The sequence below is a fragment of the Pholcus phalangioides genome, unplaced genomic scaffold, assembly GCF_987345545.1.
Source record: "Pholcus phalangioides strain wild (caught in Gottingen) unplaced genomic scaffold, Ppha-v1.0 ptg000011l_1, whole genome shotgun sequence".
Classification (NCBI taxonomy): domain Eukaryota; kingdom Metazoa; phylum Arthropoda; class Arachnida; order Araneae; family Pholcidae; genus Pholcus; species Pholcus phalangioides.
The window spans coordinates 52270712-52287392 of record NW_028301604.1 but is presented as its reverse complement, the minus strand read 5'-3'; the positions used below and the strand labels follow the sequence as shown (position 1 = coordinate 52287392).

Here is a 16681-nt window from a genome sequence, read left to right as displayed (position 1 = left end):
TCTGTTCATATTTGTTTTAATATGGAAAAAGCAGCAATTTTAGAAACTTATAACCTGACAAAGCAAAAAATAGGGATTCCCTTATAGCAAGAAGTCTGTTATAATGACAACTTCCTTCAAGATTGTGAACTGTCATCATAACAGACTTCTAATGTACTAATTTTATGCAGTTTTGCAGTTAAAAATAAATGTAAAAACTTGAAATTCAGTTTCCTTCAGTACAGGGAGGCTACAGCAAAGAATCCCAAAAGATGTACTGTGCCCTAAGAAGCCATGAGATTGATTATCGGTCTTGTGAGCACAGGCGCCATGAGATATGTAAAATTATTTTCTCATTCCCAATGGTGTTACAAGCATAAAAGTTTGGAAATGCCTTTATTAGAGCAGTGATTCTTTAAGGGTGTGCTATGGCACCCTGGGTGCTGTGAGATTGGTTAGGAGTGTTATGAGATATCTCGGAAATAAAATTATATTACAAGAAGTAAAAGGCTCCAATATTCTTGAAAACTGTAACTGTGAGGTACTTTAAATTTTCCAAGGGTACCACAAACTTAAAAAAATTGGGAATCTCTGCCTCTCAGTGACAGCTATCTTCTTTTTGAATGTCCCTCTTTTGAAGTCACCTACAAGTATGAATTTCATAAAAATGTTGTATGATTTGTATGATTAATGTGATGTAATTTCGTATAGAATATAAAAATCTTAATATAGTGTATCTTGGACAGCCTTTGTCGTCTTGCAAAACAGCAGAAAGGTATGTAATGCAATTCACAGCAACATCATTAGTGCAATCTTCCTCAAACTTTTGTCTCCTGCAGCTTCCCTGCCTTAGTCAAAATGTGTTACTAACAAAGTATTGCTTAAAAGGCACACATCAATATTGCCAGCTTATTGCGATACATATTTTAAGAACCACTGCATTATTTTAACACAGCAGACTTGCTAAATTCTGTAGCACGTAAGGGCCAAACAGTGGCACCTGGACACACACTGGACAAAAAATATTCAGATAGAAAGGGTTCCACTGGTTTCCCTAGGGGAATTTTTTTTCATCGGCTGGTCAAAAAGTCTTCACACAAGGGGCAAGAAGAGTTGGTTACTTACTTTTTATTGTTAAAAAATGCGGAGTGTCAGGTGTATCAATTTAAAAAACATTTTTATTGAAACAGCTTCATTTTTAACTGGAATCAAATTTTTGTTCTGCACATGCATTTAATAATTGTATTATACATTAGTTTCTCACATCTGGGATTTATTAGCAATAAAGCGTAAACACATAATTAAGTGCCATTTTTTTTATCAATGTGGGTCTATTATTAATGACATCATCAAATTCTAAATTCTTCTTACATTGGGTATTTTTTTGGTTAGAATAAATAACACAATAGCACCATGGTTGTCTGAGTAGACAGGTGTCACTCTAGCATATAATATTGCTGATCTTGTGAAAAACATATATATTCATATGTGAGAAAACAGAAAAACATTGCATCTCTTTCATATTATAGGGTATTTTATTCAAATCTATGGAAATCCCACATTTTCAATGCAATAAAATTCAGGGGGGGGGGGGTTTAGATATTAATACAAGGTGATAGGAAACAAGGAAGAAAAAAGAAAGACAAACTTCAAACTAATTTATAAAATTAGGATAAATTTTTCCAAAATCCTGATTTTGGAGTTCTCACTGTATTTTACGTATGTAAATGAAACATTTACATACATTATTTTTCTAAATAGAGTATGTGCATTTCATAACTTACAGAAATGCCAAATTGCTTAAAATTACCAAATAAAGAATGCTATTAACAAATTTCAATAAAAGATAAATTTTATGAGATGAAACACATTTTAATGGAACTATAAGTGTCTAGATGTTGCCACTTTCTTTGAATAATACATATTTACTACATTAATTTGATTTAGCCCCAAGGTTAGTAGCAGTCACTCATCAGGGCTCACACATCCTTTCTGAAACCTTTTATAGCCTTGTTAAGGGGGCTGTTCCACAGAGCACAGGCCGACTGCTAATTTGTTGCTGACCGCCAAAGCTTTGCATTATTTCCAGCTAGCTTGTGGAGCAGTTTGTGTCAAACAAAGACATACAATAGTTTTACCTTCCTCCCAGCCATGTAAGTCAAATCCAAACCATGGAACAGCCCTTTTACTCCATCTCTACCTTCAGAAGTTTTTTTTCTTTCCGGAGCATTGCTTTTTTTGCAAGAGGCTATTTGTCATAGAAATCAGCATTGAGTGTTTTGTTTGCATCCTATTTTCTTTATTTTTGATTGAAAGAGGTAACACCTTCTCCTTCCCCACTTTAAAACAAAGCATTTGCTGTTGGTGAGCAAAGAAAATGGTATTCTCAAAATGGATATTGCAGTTTTCTTCTTCTAGATCCTTTTTTTCAAACTGTCTATATTTCATATTATCCTGGGACAAGATGGGTCATGCTTAGGATAGCATCTGCCCTGCTTGGGAGCAACTTGTGTTCTTGTATTCCGGGAATTCTGATGGCAATTGGTCAAAGCATGTAAACATGTGTAAAAAAACACAAAAACTCTCATATCAATGAAGAGATATGTTTCAGAATGAAAAAAAAAAATTCTGGAAACCTGAAAAGGAGGACAAAAGGGCTTTTTCTGAAACTTATGATGATGCTTGGAATGACATCAAAAAGGAGGACATCTGGTAACCCTAGGTGTTGGATACTCAATGCCAGCTAAAATATTATAATTAAGGTCACTAGACACGTTCCGGTATACCTGGCAGGTATATCGGTGGAATCAGAATGTGTGTGGCAGACTTCAGAGGAATTTCACTAACTGCATAGTGATTCTCACATGAATTCCCCAGAAATTCAGCTAGTATTACCGGATGGACATTTCAGTGTATTTTAAGTACTGCAAAGTTGCATAACAAAAAATTCTAGTGATCTAAACAACTAGAAAATTTTTTGTCAGTAATATTTCAATTATGTAGTTGTTTTGCTTTGAAACTAGATTGGTAGGCTATTTGTTGCTGAAAAAACTAAATGGTTGACCTGAAAGATCAGATCTAGTTGGAAAATGACTAAGTTGGCAACACTGTTCTGCAACTTTCAATCGGATCAATGGAACTTACATGTATATATGCATCGCTTTTCATTTCTTTTTTCAGGTCAAAAGAGCTTATCAAGAGAGCAATTCTGGACAATGATTTCATGCAAAATCTAGAAACTATTCAAATCAAAGAAATTACAGATTGCATGTGCCCTGTAGAATATGCGAAAGACAGTTTGATTATCAAAGAAGGTGATCATGGTTCTGTCATGTACGTCATGGAAGGTAATTAGATATTTTTCCACATACAGGGTGATTATAATTGAAGTTCCCGTACTCTGAGTAGTTTTTCTCAAAAACTGCTTATCGGAATGCAGCCAATTTTTTAGGATATCTTCATGAGACCATGGGAGAGAGATTTATGAAAATTTAAAATGTTTTATTTTCAATCACCAGGTGAAAAAGTGCAGCTTTTTTATTAAATTTTCCTTTTTCCTCATATGGACCGTATGTTGTATATACCAAATTTCAATGGAATACGTTCTCCAGAATGGGCACTACATAGGTCAGAGTAGCATCAGTATACTGACATTGATCAGACCTATGTAGCGCCCATCCTGGTGGGTGTATTCCATTGAAAAAGGCGCGGTAGCCCAGGTCGATAAGATACTCACCTAAAGTACCAAAGGATGTTTAGAGGTGTCGCGAGTTCGATACCCGATTCGTCCTTGTCAGAAAACTTTCCTGACACTGGGATACAACAAAAACAGCAACATGACCACAGAAAAAATTGCTACCACAGGGAGTCCCCCATCTAGGGGTTAGCGCACCAACCTCTGGATGAGTATAAAAAACAAGCCTGCCGTTCAGAATCTGCAATAAATTATAGGTCCCGGTCTAATTAGCCCTCGTGTGTATAAAATGACAGTGGTGCGACAAAAATGATAAAATGTATTCCATTGAAACTTTGTATATATGCTATATGGATCATGGGAAAATTTAAAATTCAACGAAAAGTGCTACTTATTTACCTAGTGGTCAAAAATTGAACCTTCTTTTTATTTCATAAATCAATCTCCCATTATATCCTAAAAATTTGGCTGTATTTGGTTAAGCAGTTTCTAAGAAAAACTACTCAGCATATATGGGAACTTTAATTATAATCACCCTTTACATATATATATATATAGGTTTTTATGATACATAAATGAAAAATTAATTATAGGCTTTTGCAATACATAAATGAAAAATTAATTATAGGCTTTTGCAATACATAAATGGAAAATTACGTTATTCTCTCATGATTGTAATCATGTGAATTCCCTCACAGTCTGATATAAAACTCAAAAAATAAATAAGTTGAGCTCAACATATTGTACTGAAAAATATTGCCTATGCAGCATTAAAATGCATCTTTAAAACAATGGATAAATTCGTCACCCGTGATGTCAATTAATTCATTTTTAATGTAAATCCTAATTATTATTTTTTTATTCAATTTATACACTACCAGAAATCGAAAAAAATACTTTGAAAGAATTTATAAAAATACTTAATTTATAAATTGAAATATGTTAACAGTGGAAGGTAGCAGAAACCAGGACCACAACTAGGGAGGAGCAAGCAGGTCTGATGCCCTGGGTGCTTGGTCAACTGGGGCACTGAATCCACCTTTTAACCATTTTTTTGACATTACACAGGGATGCCAAAATACGTGTTTGCCCTGGCTGACCAAGCATCTACACTGGTGTAAGAAATTAAGAGAATTTGCAGACTTGGTCGATTATCTCTAGAACTGTACCGATTTTAATGAAATTTGATATGTACATACATTGATACAATAGAAAACAAATAACCATTCAATAATTGTAATACACACACATAATCGTGCGTAACACTCGTTGGAGTCGGAAGGTATGAAACAGCGGTTGCAGAATAAACAAAAAAATGGGTTAATGGGGGTATGGTCCCCTCTTACAGATACACAGGTCTCGCAGCATGATTTCACACTTGAAATAAGGCAGTTTATCATTTCCTGTGGCAATTGGTCCCACTCGTTCAGCAACACTGTTTTCATTCCCTGGGTGGTTCCCGGAGGGGGGGTTGCGAGTTGCAATTGCCTTCCCCAGAGCAACCCAGACATGCTCTATAGGGTTAAGGTCTGGAGATCTGGCTGGCCAATCCATCTGGCGAATATCCTCACTCTCTAGAAAATCGTCGAGCAGAAGAGCTCTATGTGGACTCGCGTTATCGTCCATTAAAATGAACTCAGGGCCAACTGCACCCCTGAAAAAGCAAACATAGGGCTCCAAGACCTCATCCCTATACCTCACACCAGTCACAGTGTCTCTTTCAAAGACATGGAGAGGTGTGCGGCCATCCAACATGATGCCTGCCCAGACCATTAAACCTCCTCCGCCATAATGGTCGATTTCGCGGACATTGGAGGGTAGGTAGCGGGTCCCTGGTTCTCTCCATATGAATGTATGGCGAGAATCGGTGCTTAGGCTGAACCGGGACTCATCAGTGAAGAGAACGGTCGCTCATTGATCCATGCTTCAATCTCTATACTTTCTGCACCATGATAAACGGATTCTCCTGTCCGTAGAAGTGAGCGGAATGCAAACAAACCTTTCTCATGAAGTCTTTTGGAAACAGTCACCCTTGATACACGGGTTCCTGTGGCTGCATACAAGTCACGAGAGAGCTGAGAAGCGGTAGCACTCCTGTTACGCCTCGCTATAATCAACAAATGGCTATCTTCTCTGGCCGTCGTGGCTCTTGGACAACCTTGCCCAGGCTTTCTCTCGATGGATCCGGTATCCTGGAACTGTTTCCATAAGTTACACACGACACTGGGCGTTAAATTGAACTCTCTACAAATCTGGACTTGAGATTGGCCTGCTTCTAGCCTCCCCACAATTCGCCACCTCATTCCATCATCTAAACGTTGGTGGTTACTCATTTTTACTGTTACAATTTGAAATTAACCGATTGCTGCAAAATAACACCAAGAAATTCGCCGAGGTGTGCTTGCGAACGAAATGCATCTTAACTTACGCGCGCTTATAAAGCCTGTTTCTCTACTGGCTCCGCCTACACACAGGTGTACGCTTACGTATTTGACGTACAAAATTTGCATTTTTGTCTAGAAGCAGTGGTTTTACATTCAGTTCAGTTCTTTTCATGAAATTTGATAAAATATGCAAATTCTCTTAATTTATTTTGTGTGTAGTTGCGGCCCTGACAGAAATGGTGATCTAAGTTTGAAAGCCAGTGGATGAATTGCATATGTCACTATGACATAAACTATGCAAGTTCAGAGCTCATTTGAAGTCCAGGAAATATAAAATGAAAGCTATTCACCAAATACTGAATTATATCACTCTTTGAACAGTGGTGTACTTACGGGGGGGGGGGCTAAGTGAGCTATAGCCCAGGGCGGCAAATTCGGAGGGGTGGCAAACTTTGGAGTTTAGGAAGAGGGGAGAGAGAAAAACATTTTTTTTTAAATTCACGTTTCGTAAATGTGTGGAAGTACCATTCGTCATTTCTATTATAATTAATATATAATTAATAAACCATATTGTTTATGTTTATTTTTATTTGTTTGTGTTTTTCCACACAGACTGCCATTGAAGTGAAAAGATATATGATTACAGTCAATTCTTGATAAGTCGAATGTGTAGCAGCCGACAAAAAACTTTGAGTTATCGTTAGTTCGACTTATTGGAAATTCCAATTTCATAGTAGGAAAAAAAAGTTCTTAAAATAACAGCGCTATTATTGTATTAGTAAAACATGCCATACTACTAGAGATGAAGATATTTGAAAAGATTACTCTAATTTATTAATATGTAATTAATGAATGAGAATTTTTAGAAATGTACTAGCTGTACATACCATATTATGGAAACGGACGCATACATGATACTGGTATAAATGAAAAATGAACTATCTAAATAAAGTGTATCCAAAATTGTTTTCTGTCAAGAAATGCAGCAATTTTTGACTGCCTATCTCTCCTTTTGTGAAAACGTCATTCACATTTTGCAAGCAGAGAAATTAATCTGCTAAATTCTATTGCTAAATGTTAAATTCTATTGCTAAATGTTAAATTCTATTGCTAAATGTTAAATTCTATTGCTAAATGTTAAATTCTATTGCTAAATGTTAAATTCTATTGCTAAATGTTAAATTCTATTGCTAAATGTTAAATTCTATTGCTAAATGTTAAATTCTATTGCTAAATGTTAAATTCTATTGCTAAATGTTAAATTCTATTGCTAAATGTTAAATTCTATTGCTGATTTTCATTGCTAATTTCTAAATGCTTATTTTCATTGCTAATTTCTAAATGCTTATTTTTATTGCTAATTTCTAAATGCTGATATTTATTGCTAATTTCTAAATGCTGATTTTTATTGCTAATTTCTAAATGCTGATTTTTATTGCTAATTTCTAAATGCTTATTTCTGTAGCTAAATGCTGATTTTTATTGCTAATTTCTAAATGCTGATTTCTGCAGCTAAATGCTAAACTCTATTGCTAAATGTTAAATTCTATTACTAAATGTTAAATTCTATTACTAAATGTTAAATTCTATTACTAAATGCTGTGTGGCGTCGCCGCCGACGTGCGGGAAAAGAAAGCCACTTCCTCAGAGCGAGGATTGATGTACGCGCTAAAAGCGCCATCAGGTGATTATTCTAATTATTGCGCAGTTCGTTTCTCGTCATGTATATAGGATGTTGTGTGAAATAAAGTCTGTCCCTTGTGTAAGATATAAATGCATGTCTCTGTCTTGTAACTACACGCAACCGATGCCTCTCATAATTCCTGATAGCTGAATTCTATTGCTAAATCTGAATTCTATTACTAAATGTTGAATTCTACCTATTAAATGTCCTTTTTTTAAAATTTCTCGCATTCCCAAAAACTTTGACTTAAAGGAAAAAAATTTTGAGTTAAGGGAAAATTTTAACACTAAAATACAAAAAAGTTCTGGGGCTGAGTGAAAATTTCGACTTAAACAGATATTCAAGCTATCAGAGTTTGAGTTATAGTAAATTGACTTTATCTAACCTTCGTATTTACAGTGTTATTCACCGCCTTCCCAAATAGTATTGCCACATGTAGAGGTGGGAGGGTGAGTAAGCGTCCAGTGAAGTAAAGCAGCACTCATTTCAGATTACTAAAGATATTGGAAAAAGACAGCGTTCAGACGACATCCCCTAAAGAAGAGGGCAGGGTATTCTCTTTGGAGAGAGGTGTTGGTCTTATAGAGGGTGTTGGTACAGTGGTCTGGAAGAAAAAAGAAAGGAGGTTCTTTCCGTGACTGAAGGCTGCTGCACCCTTCCAAGCTGACAACAACAAACATTTCAATAGCTCAATTTTAAACTCTCTTTGAAAGTAAAAAGACAGAACGCATTCTACAACTCAGGTTTCTGAGTACAAGGGAGTAAAATATCCTTTAATTTTAATGACGCAAGCCATATAAGGGATGTTCTGCTGTAGGATGAGTAGACAGGACAATAAAAAGAATCTTCTGTAACAAAGATTCCTTTCTTGGCATTGGTCGGGGCTTTGGTGAAAGTCTTTGGGCTATGGTTGACCATCTGAGGAAACAGACTAAAGGTAAACACAGATATATAGAAACAGTATTAAGTGGCTATAAATCAAATGGATGAATTTGATTACAATATGATTTTTTGAAACTTGTTTGGGAACTGAAATGAGATGAAGCTGTTCAATCCAGAACAGCATCCGTTTGTAGCCCTAACTGGAATGTAAAGAAATCATAATACAGAATGGTAGGCGGGGTCCATGATTCCTTTTACTGGTCCTATAAGGACAGCTCTCCTCATGTGATGTTTTCCTAAAAACAAAAAAAAGGAACAAATTTGGAGCTTGGCAGAACCTACATTTGTGTGAATTGTATACAGTATTACAAAACTACATTCAGTTACAAATGCAGGATTACCAACAAGAAAAACATAAAAAAGCTCCTCTTCATTATGCACTTTCGTGATGAAAACAAAGTAAGCAAATATCAAATATACTACTCATTTCTGATAAGTTCATACATTTTGTATTTTGTGAAAATTTTCTTCAATGATAATTTATGAACAATCACCACAATTCAATCTTAGGTAATTTGCGATCCTCTGTAAAACTTGTATTCAATAAGGCATAAGACGCATATTTTTTAATATGATACATCGATAAATTGAAAAAAGTTTTAGCTATTGCTCATTTAAGAAATTAAAGTAAAAAAGGAATATGTATTTATTGCATTTTAGTTTCATTTTGGGTGCAAACTCACATTAAGTTGATTCACATCCTGGTCTTAGTACAGGGACAACAGTTAAATTGTGTTTTCTCTTCAATTTTTATGTTGTCCTGTCTTACTTGCTTTTCAGATGTGGAACAAACACAACAGGTGAACAGTTTACATTTTACATTTGCAGTTTGAAATATTTCTATATATCGAAGATAGTTGCCACTATGTGCCAAAAGGAAAATTTTACAAGAGAGCTGTTTAAAGTGTTTTTAAAGTGAATATATCTCTGTTCTTCATTGAAGTAGGACTTGATGTTCTATACCTATGTGTATAGTGTAATGAAAATACAGCAAATTAATAGCATTATCTCAATATTGACAAAAATGGACATAGTGCCTTTCACATATATACAGTATGTTAATTGTTATGTTATATTAATCCCCCTTATTTCATAGAATGAGCATTGTGTTGCTTATGTTTAGAAAAACATGATTTTAGAGACCGGTGGTGCTTACGCACTGAGAGAAATTTGACGTGTATATATGTTCATTTTCATTTCAAAAACACAATTTCCAAGAGATTGGCCTATTGCATCACACAATATTCAACTGTCAATTAACAGAGTAGCATTTTTAAAATTGGCAAGCATTTGACAAGCATTACCAAGCATTTAGCAAGCATCTCCAAAATTAAAAATAAGCATTGAATAAATTTTATATCAGAAATATGCACCGGATGCAGGCCTTATGTTAAGTTCATAAACAAAATGTCATATTTTGTGTTTTAAAAATATGACATCATCCAAGTTAAGGCATTGATTTATTAAATTGTATTCATAAGTAGATCATGTGGTGATCACCTCTACTTTTGGCGGTTATATAGAAAAGCATGGATTTAAAAACAGCTAAGGTTACAAAACAGAGGAAGGGGAAAATATATGCGGCACGGTTTACGGTTAAAAAAATAAAACATAACAATGTGAATAACACATTTGATATGCCCTCTTGATCAAGTCTTGAAGGAAGAAGTGCTTGATGTCAATGTGTTTACTCATGTCTGAAGTTAAATGATTTCTGGCTATGAACATGGTGCCTTGATTGTCTACCATGATCTTCTCTGTTTGGCTCAGAAGGTCCTCAGCCAGCTCCTTCAGCAGACTTCTCAGCCATAGCACCTCCTTAGAGAAGTGGCACATCGCCACATATTCAGCCTTGGCAAAGGACAGGGCAACAGCACAGATTGCTTTTTGCTTGACCACTCGATCTGGGTCCCAGCAAGGAATAAGATATATCCACTGAAAGATTTTCTATTTGTCCTGTCACATCCCCAATCTACATCAGAAAATGCTTCTAGTGGTTTTCCAGTTCACTGGAACTGTAGTTTTTGGTTTTAGTACCCTTGAGGTACCTCAGCATGTGCTTTACTATGCACCAGTGTTCATCGCTTGGTCTTTCGAAAAACTGGCTCAAGTATGTAGTAGTATATGTGATATCTGGGCGAGATGCATTTGCTAGGTATGGCAGGCTTCCTACAGCTTGCCTATAAGGTAATTTCTCGCTCTCCTTTTTAATTTCCTCTCATTGATGGTTGTCAACCTTCATAAGTTTGATGCTCAGATCTGGAGGCTTGCTTGCAGGCTTGGCTTCCGACATCGTGAAAGTCTCCAGAACTTCTGTGATGTAGGCTGTTTATAGTTAGTTATAGTTTTAGGCTGTTTATAGTCTAGAGTTATTGACTCATCTTCTCCCTTTGAGATCTTCATGGATATTATCTGATCTACTGGACCAAGATCCCTGACAGTGAATCTTTCTTTGATTGCCTTCTTGAAGTTATCAATTTCATTCATCTTTCCAATCACCAGAAGGTCATCTACATACACTCCAACAAGGGTGCCCCTCTCATGATTGAAATAGATTCATGGATTTATTGTATTTGATGAGGAAGCCAATTTTATGATTAAATAATGAGCTAAGCAGTAACTTTCATACTATTTTATTATGACAATATTCACATGGACCCATTCCTGGCATGTTGTTATTTGCTGTCATTGCCACCTTCACACAATATAATAACTAAGTATATTCTGGTGTTACCAGATGCATAACAATTCTCCCACACTAAGTTAAGAGATGATTAATGATACAATTGAAAATCATGCACAAAAGTCAATATTTGCTAATGAACAGTCACAAGTTCAAGTAAAAGCGTTAATATTTCTGAAAAATTCTGATTTCTTTCGCAATTTTTTAGTCTAAATTCATTTATTATGATTTCCACATCACATTTCCCATTTTCTATTTTTTCCTCAGACATTTGTTTTAAAACGAGAGACACAGAAAACGGCCAAGTGTTGCTGCTTATAAAACAGAGGCGAAAGTGAGGGCTGATAAATAACGTGATGTTATAGAAAGGCTCACAAAATTGGAAGACAGTATCGTTATCTCTCTCCAACATTTTTCAAAACTAATCTAGTCAATGGCCAAGAAGTAAAGAGATCATACTTGATGTATGTGGAAAGACTGGTTCTCCTATAGTCATTCTTCCACTTTTCCGAGGCTTAATTCGTCCTGCACTGGAGTATGCTGTAAGGTTTTGGAGACCATACCTACAGAGGGACATACACTTGGTTGAGGGGGTTCAGAAAAGAGCTACGCATGCTCTTGTTGGCACACAAGGCTGGAGCTATGAAGAAAGACTTCATTTCTTGGAAGAATGCAGGTGTCTAGGAGATATGATCAAAGTGTTCAAAATTTTCAATGGCATGGATAGGATTGACCATGAGTTATTAATACATCAACAACTGCTTCAACAATGGGACACTGGTGTCATTTAGTAAGGGATAATTGCAGGTTGGGGTGTCACAGGGAGTTTTTTTCTAATTGGGTTGTCAGTAAATGGAGTAGCTTACCTCCGGGGTTGTGAATTCTAACACAATTGATACGTTTAAAATGAAGTACGATATGATAGACATAGTGACATAAATTGAGACGCTATCCAATTTTTACAGGAAAAAATATATATAAGTACACTTTAATTCAAACAATTTACATTAATAATTTGATAAACTACAGGGGGGTGTTTAAAATTTATATATTCAACTACAAATAAATTAAGTGTCTACTAGTTGTAATTATTTAATGATTAATTGTGTGTGATTAATTAATTCACCACTATAATTAATTAATTTACCCTAAAAAATAAAAGCCAGTTTTTAATTAATTAATTAACCACCATGAACTTATTAGTTAGTATTTGAATCTATCAAATTAATTTAGGTGTATATTTTTTATATATTATCAATTTGGTTTAGACTTTTGAATTGGGCAGAAAAGTACAAATGAAGGTATTCTATTTGCCAGTGTCTGTATAATTTTGTCAGTTTCATGTAGTCTGGTAATCCAAAAATTAGAGATGTTGACTGAGCTATACTGTTATTTTATAAATTTGCATGTGATTTGTCTCTCCTAATTTTTTCAGAGGGTAAAGTTGAAGTTTCTAAAGAAAGTAAGTTCCTATGCAATCTTGGCCCTGGAAAAGTTTTTGGCGAATTAGCAATACTGTACAACTGTGAAAGAACTGCAACAGTAAAAGGTAATAATCATTCACTTCATCATGATTCCAAATACTTATTAAAAAAATCAAGATGAAGAAACAAAAATTAAAAACCAAAAAAATAAGATATTTACTTACTTTCCTATGTGCCTAATTCTATTTCCAAAATAGTCTAGCTTCTGTAGTTCATAATTGCAGTAAAACCTTGATTTTTTTAGATAAACCAGGGCACAAAATTTTTTAAACCCTCATGGAAGGCGAAGGAAAGCCAATCATGAAAAATTTCACAGGTAATGAAAGGTTGAGCGCAAGATAGAATTATTTGGTAATTAGAAGATGGTATTATTATTTTATTATTAAAAGTATGATTATCTGCCGCTATATGTTCATGTAGGCATTGTGATGGACTGGCATCATGAGAACCTAGGTTTGAATCCCACTAACAGCAGTGGTCATTGGCTGAAGCTGGTGTGCCATATTGACGGTTGCATGGAGTTTAATACAAGAAAGACATTTTATTTCACACAAAGGGACAGACATTGTTTGCAAGGCATATTTTAGACATAGACTATTGCCCGGGATAGTACTGAGTTGTGCTGGGATGGAAAAAAAGAAAGAAAGAAAGTATAGGCATTGACACATTGGAGACGTAAAATATGCCAAGAAAAGTTTCATCTCAAGCCGAAATCCACAGAAAGAACACATTGGCCATACGGACGTATGACTTTGTGGCTGCGAATGCTTGAACAGGTCATTACTTGTGCTGAGAAAGGCTTGCAGGCAAAATCTTAACATCACTGCCTGTATCAATGAGGATATGTTCGTTTTTGCATCCTTCACAAGCAGGCGACTTGACATAGGTGCCAAAGAGCAAGTTGCCCCCACTCTTTGCTGAGCTCATCACCAAAAATTTTCAAGGACTGACACATTTCTTGAAATGATACCAACATCTGTCACAATTTCTTGATTTGCTATGCTGTTTCAGATATCAATTTCAGTACAGGCTATGGCTTCGCACTCAGGAAATTTTGTCGATCCTGAGATGCAGCTTTTGAATTTCTGACAACAAACATTCCTCAGTGAAACTTGCAGAAAAGGTAGCAAGTGCAATATTGGCCACTTTGTCCAACGTAAGTGGTGTTACGGCAGCCAGTATGGATTGTACAGATGTTGGTAAATGCTGAAGAAATAGTTCCAACATCAGTTCGTCTGGTATGTCATGTAATTCTCTGCAAGACACTGAAAAGTTCACTTGGGCAATGATCACTGAGTTGCTCTCCAGTGAGAAGTTTCCTTATTTCTTGCTGTGACGATTCACCTCTGTGCTTGATAAATTCTGATTTCTCAAAAACATAGGGATCTGTTGCCGTTGAATTTGTGATGATATCTTGAATGATGGAAGCTGCTTCCGGTGGTAGATGGGCCACTATGTAGCTGAATTTTGTGCAGCTGTTCATTACTAGTTTTGTAATCCCCAGTTTGAATGTTGATTCACACATCAGGAACCACAGAGCAGGATCAGTGAAGTTGTAAAGTGGTATCTTTACTGCTATGATATCCAACATTATTTTGCTTTTGCATTGGTGAGGATGTTCAACTGCACATGTTGTTTCTGTTTCTGTTTAGCACAGTTTCAGACTACTCAGGGGTCTCACAGCACATTCCCAAATCATTTAAGTGACCTATGGAATATTTATGTATCACTACGGCAGAGTTCCACAGTACTGCAACATATTTACAGATTACCACAACATAATTCCAGAGCACTTACGTGATTCGCAGCATATTTATAGTTAACTTGAGTGACCTGCGGCCCTATTCCAGATCACTCAAGTGCTCCATAGCACATTTAAAGATCACTTAAATTATCCTTGGCACTGTTTCAGAGCACTTAATTTAGTGGCAGCAACATGTTTACAAATCGGTATGAGGTGTCCCACACTCTCCTAAAGGTTGAACATTCTTGTGATAGATGGTGAGGAGGAGGAAAAAAAGAAGGTTCAGAGGTTTTTCCCAAAACTCAGAAAGTATGTGTCCCTTGGGATGCGTGAACAAAATTTTTATGCACCCTCTCCAGAAATTCCAGGTATTTGACATGCTATAGCTCGCCAGCAGCATCTAAACTATGAACCTATCTTGAGTCTTTCTCAAATACTATTTATGATATCATTCTATTCTGATTCCTAATTTTTTTTTAATTCTGTGATAAAGCTGTCATTGACTGCAAATTATGGGCCATCGAAAGACAGTGCTTTCAGACAATTATGATGAGAACTGGCTTGGTGCGCCAGGCAGAATATACATCCTTTTTGAAAAGGTGAGTTTACAGTTTACATAGTTTCAGGAAGTATAATATGATTTTATTCCTCTGTAGATTAAAAATCTTATCATTTTTATTGTGTGTGTGTATATGTTCAGCTGTTTGCTCTAAAAATATTTTCTATCTTTAGGTATTTCTTATACTGTTTTTAATTTTCATGCCTAATTCTGCATCACTATTACCAACTGAATCCAGGGTCAGAACTAGAGAGGGAAAGTGGACAACTGCCTCTGGCAACAATCTCAGGAGAGCCACAAATTTTAGGGATAAAAATTGAAAAAAAAACTATTTTAACTTGGAAAATACTGCAAAAAAAAAAAAAAAAACACCACAGTTTTAAATTTTTTTTTTGGATTTTCATAAGGAGGGAGGGCAGCAAAATTAACTATGATCATGCTACAGAAAAGTCTTAGTTACAGGCCCCTGCCTTGTTATATTTTTTAACAGTTTTTGATGATTCTTATGTTTATCAGTGATAAATACAGTCAAACCTCTCTTTCTCAAAAACTCTATGTTTCAAAAAATAAAACAAATCATTGCATTTGTTGCAGTAAATCAATGAATTTTCACCTCTCTGTCTCAAAGTAATTTTTGAAAACTCTATCTTGAAGACCAAGCCCAATGATAGTATAGAGAAAATACGAAAATTCCTTTTTTTTCACTTTTCTAAGGTGATGAAAGAAACTGATAAGAAAGGCTCATTTATATTACAGCCATTGCGTTGATGGACATTGTCAATCATAGGCGGATATTGTGACTGACAGTGGGTGGATGTCATATGTGGATGACTTGTTCAGCAGGGAAAAAGTCGGTCAATAGATAATTCAAAATTGCTTGAAGAATGCTACAGGTTTGGAACCAGTCATCTCAGTGATAAAAGAATCAGATCTGGTGAATCACTTGAATTTCAATGAATGTTGAAAATGAAATTTCAGCATATTAGGGCATTACTTAAAAATCACTTGAGGCTAGAAATTTCTTTTTTCCGATTTTGCGGAAATGAACAGTTCACTACAAACTTGCAACACCTTGACTGATACTTAAATTTTTGCTGAATGTATGGCTGACTCGGGCGACAAAAATACAGAAAATATACTCTAGAGGAATTAGAATAAAGTAACAGTGAATGCTGAATACATGCTGTAAAAATGCTGCGTCATTTGCTGGAGCAAACTGAGAAGATGGGGCTAGAAATATTTGCGGCTCTTGCTAGTATAGATAAAATTGTGAAGGCTCAAAGAGCAAAGAATATGCATCAATCCAAGCTTACAAATTATTTTACATAAGGTATGTAAATACAATTGACTTGAATAAAAAAAAATATTTCAATTTATTTTAGTGTATTTCCATGTAGTGTGATTGAACATTGATTGTGTAACTTAATAATCCAATTAACTTAAATAACTTAATTTAATAAATTTCAACAGTATGTAATAAAAGATAGTATGGTATTTTTTTTATAGTTTATTTTTATAATCAAATTTT

At 35.3% G+C, this 16681-nt stretch overlaps 1 protein-coding gene across 3 annotated transcripts in view; it reads left to right on the top strand.

Moving 5' to 3' along the window:
* The window catches only part of LOC149080550 (cGMP-dependent protein kinase 1-like), a 210857-nt gene that overhangs the window by 105035 nt on the left and 89141 nt on the right, over positions 1-16681 (top strand). For all 3 annotated transcript variants that reach the window (XM_089239653.1, XM_089239654.1, XM_089239656.1), the window contains exons 2-4: positions 3160-3326; positions 12802-12915; positions 15088-15193. In XM_089239653.1, coding sequence (XP_089095779.1) covers positions 3160-3326; positions 12802-12915; positions 15088-15193 — 387 coding nt within the window. The remainder of the gene's footprint in view (positions 1-3159; positions 3327-12801; positions 12916-15087; positions 15194-16681) is intronic.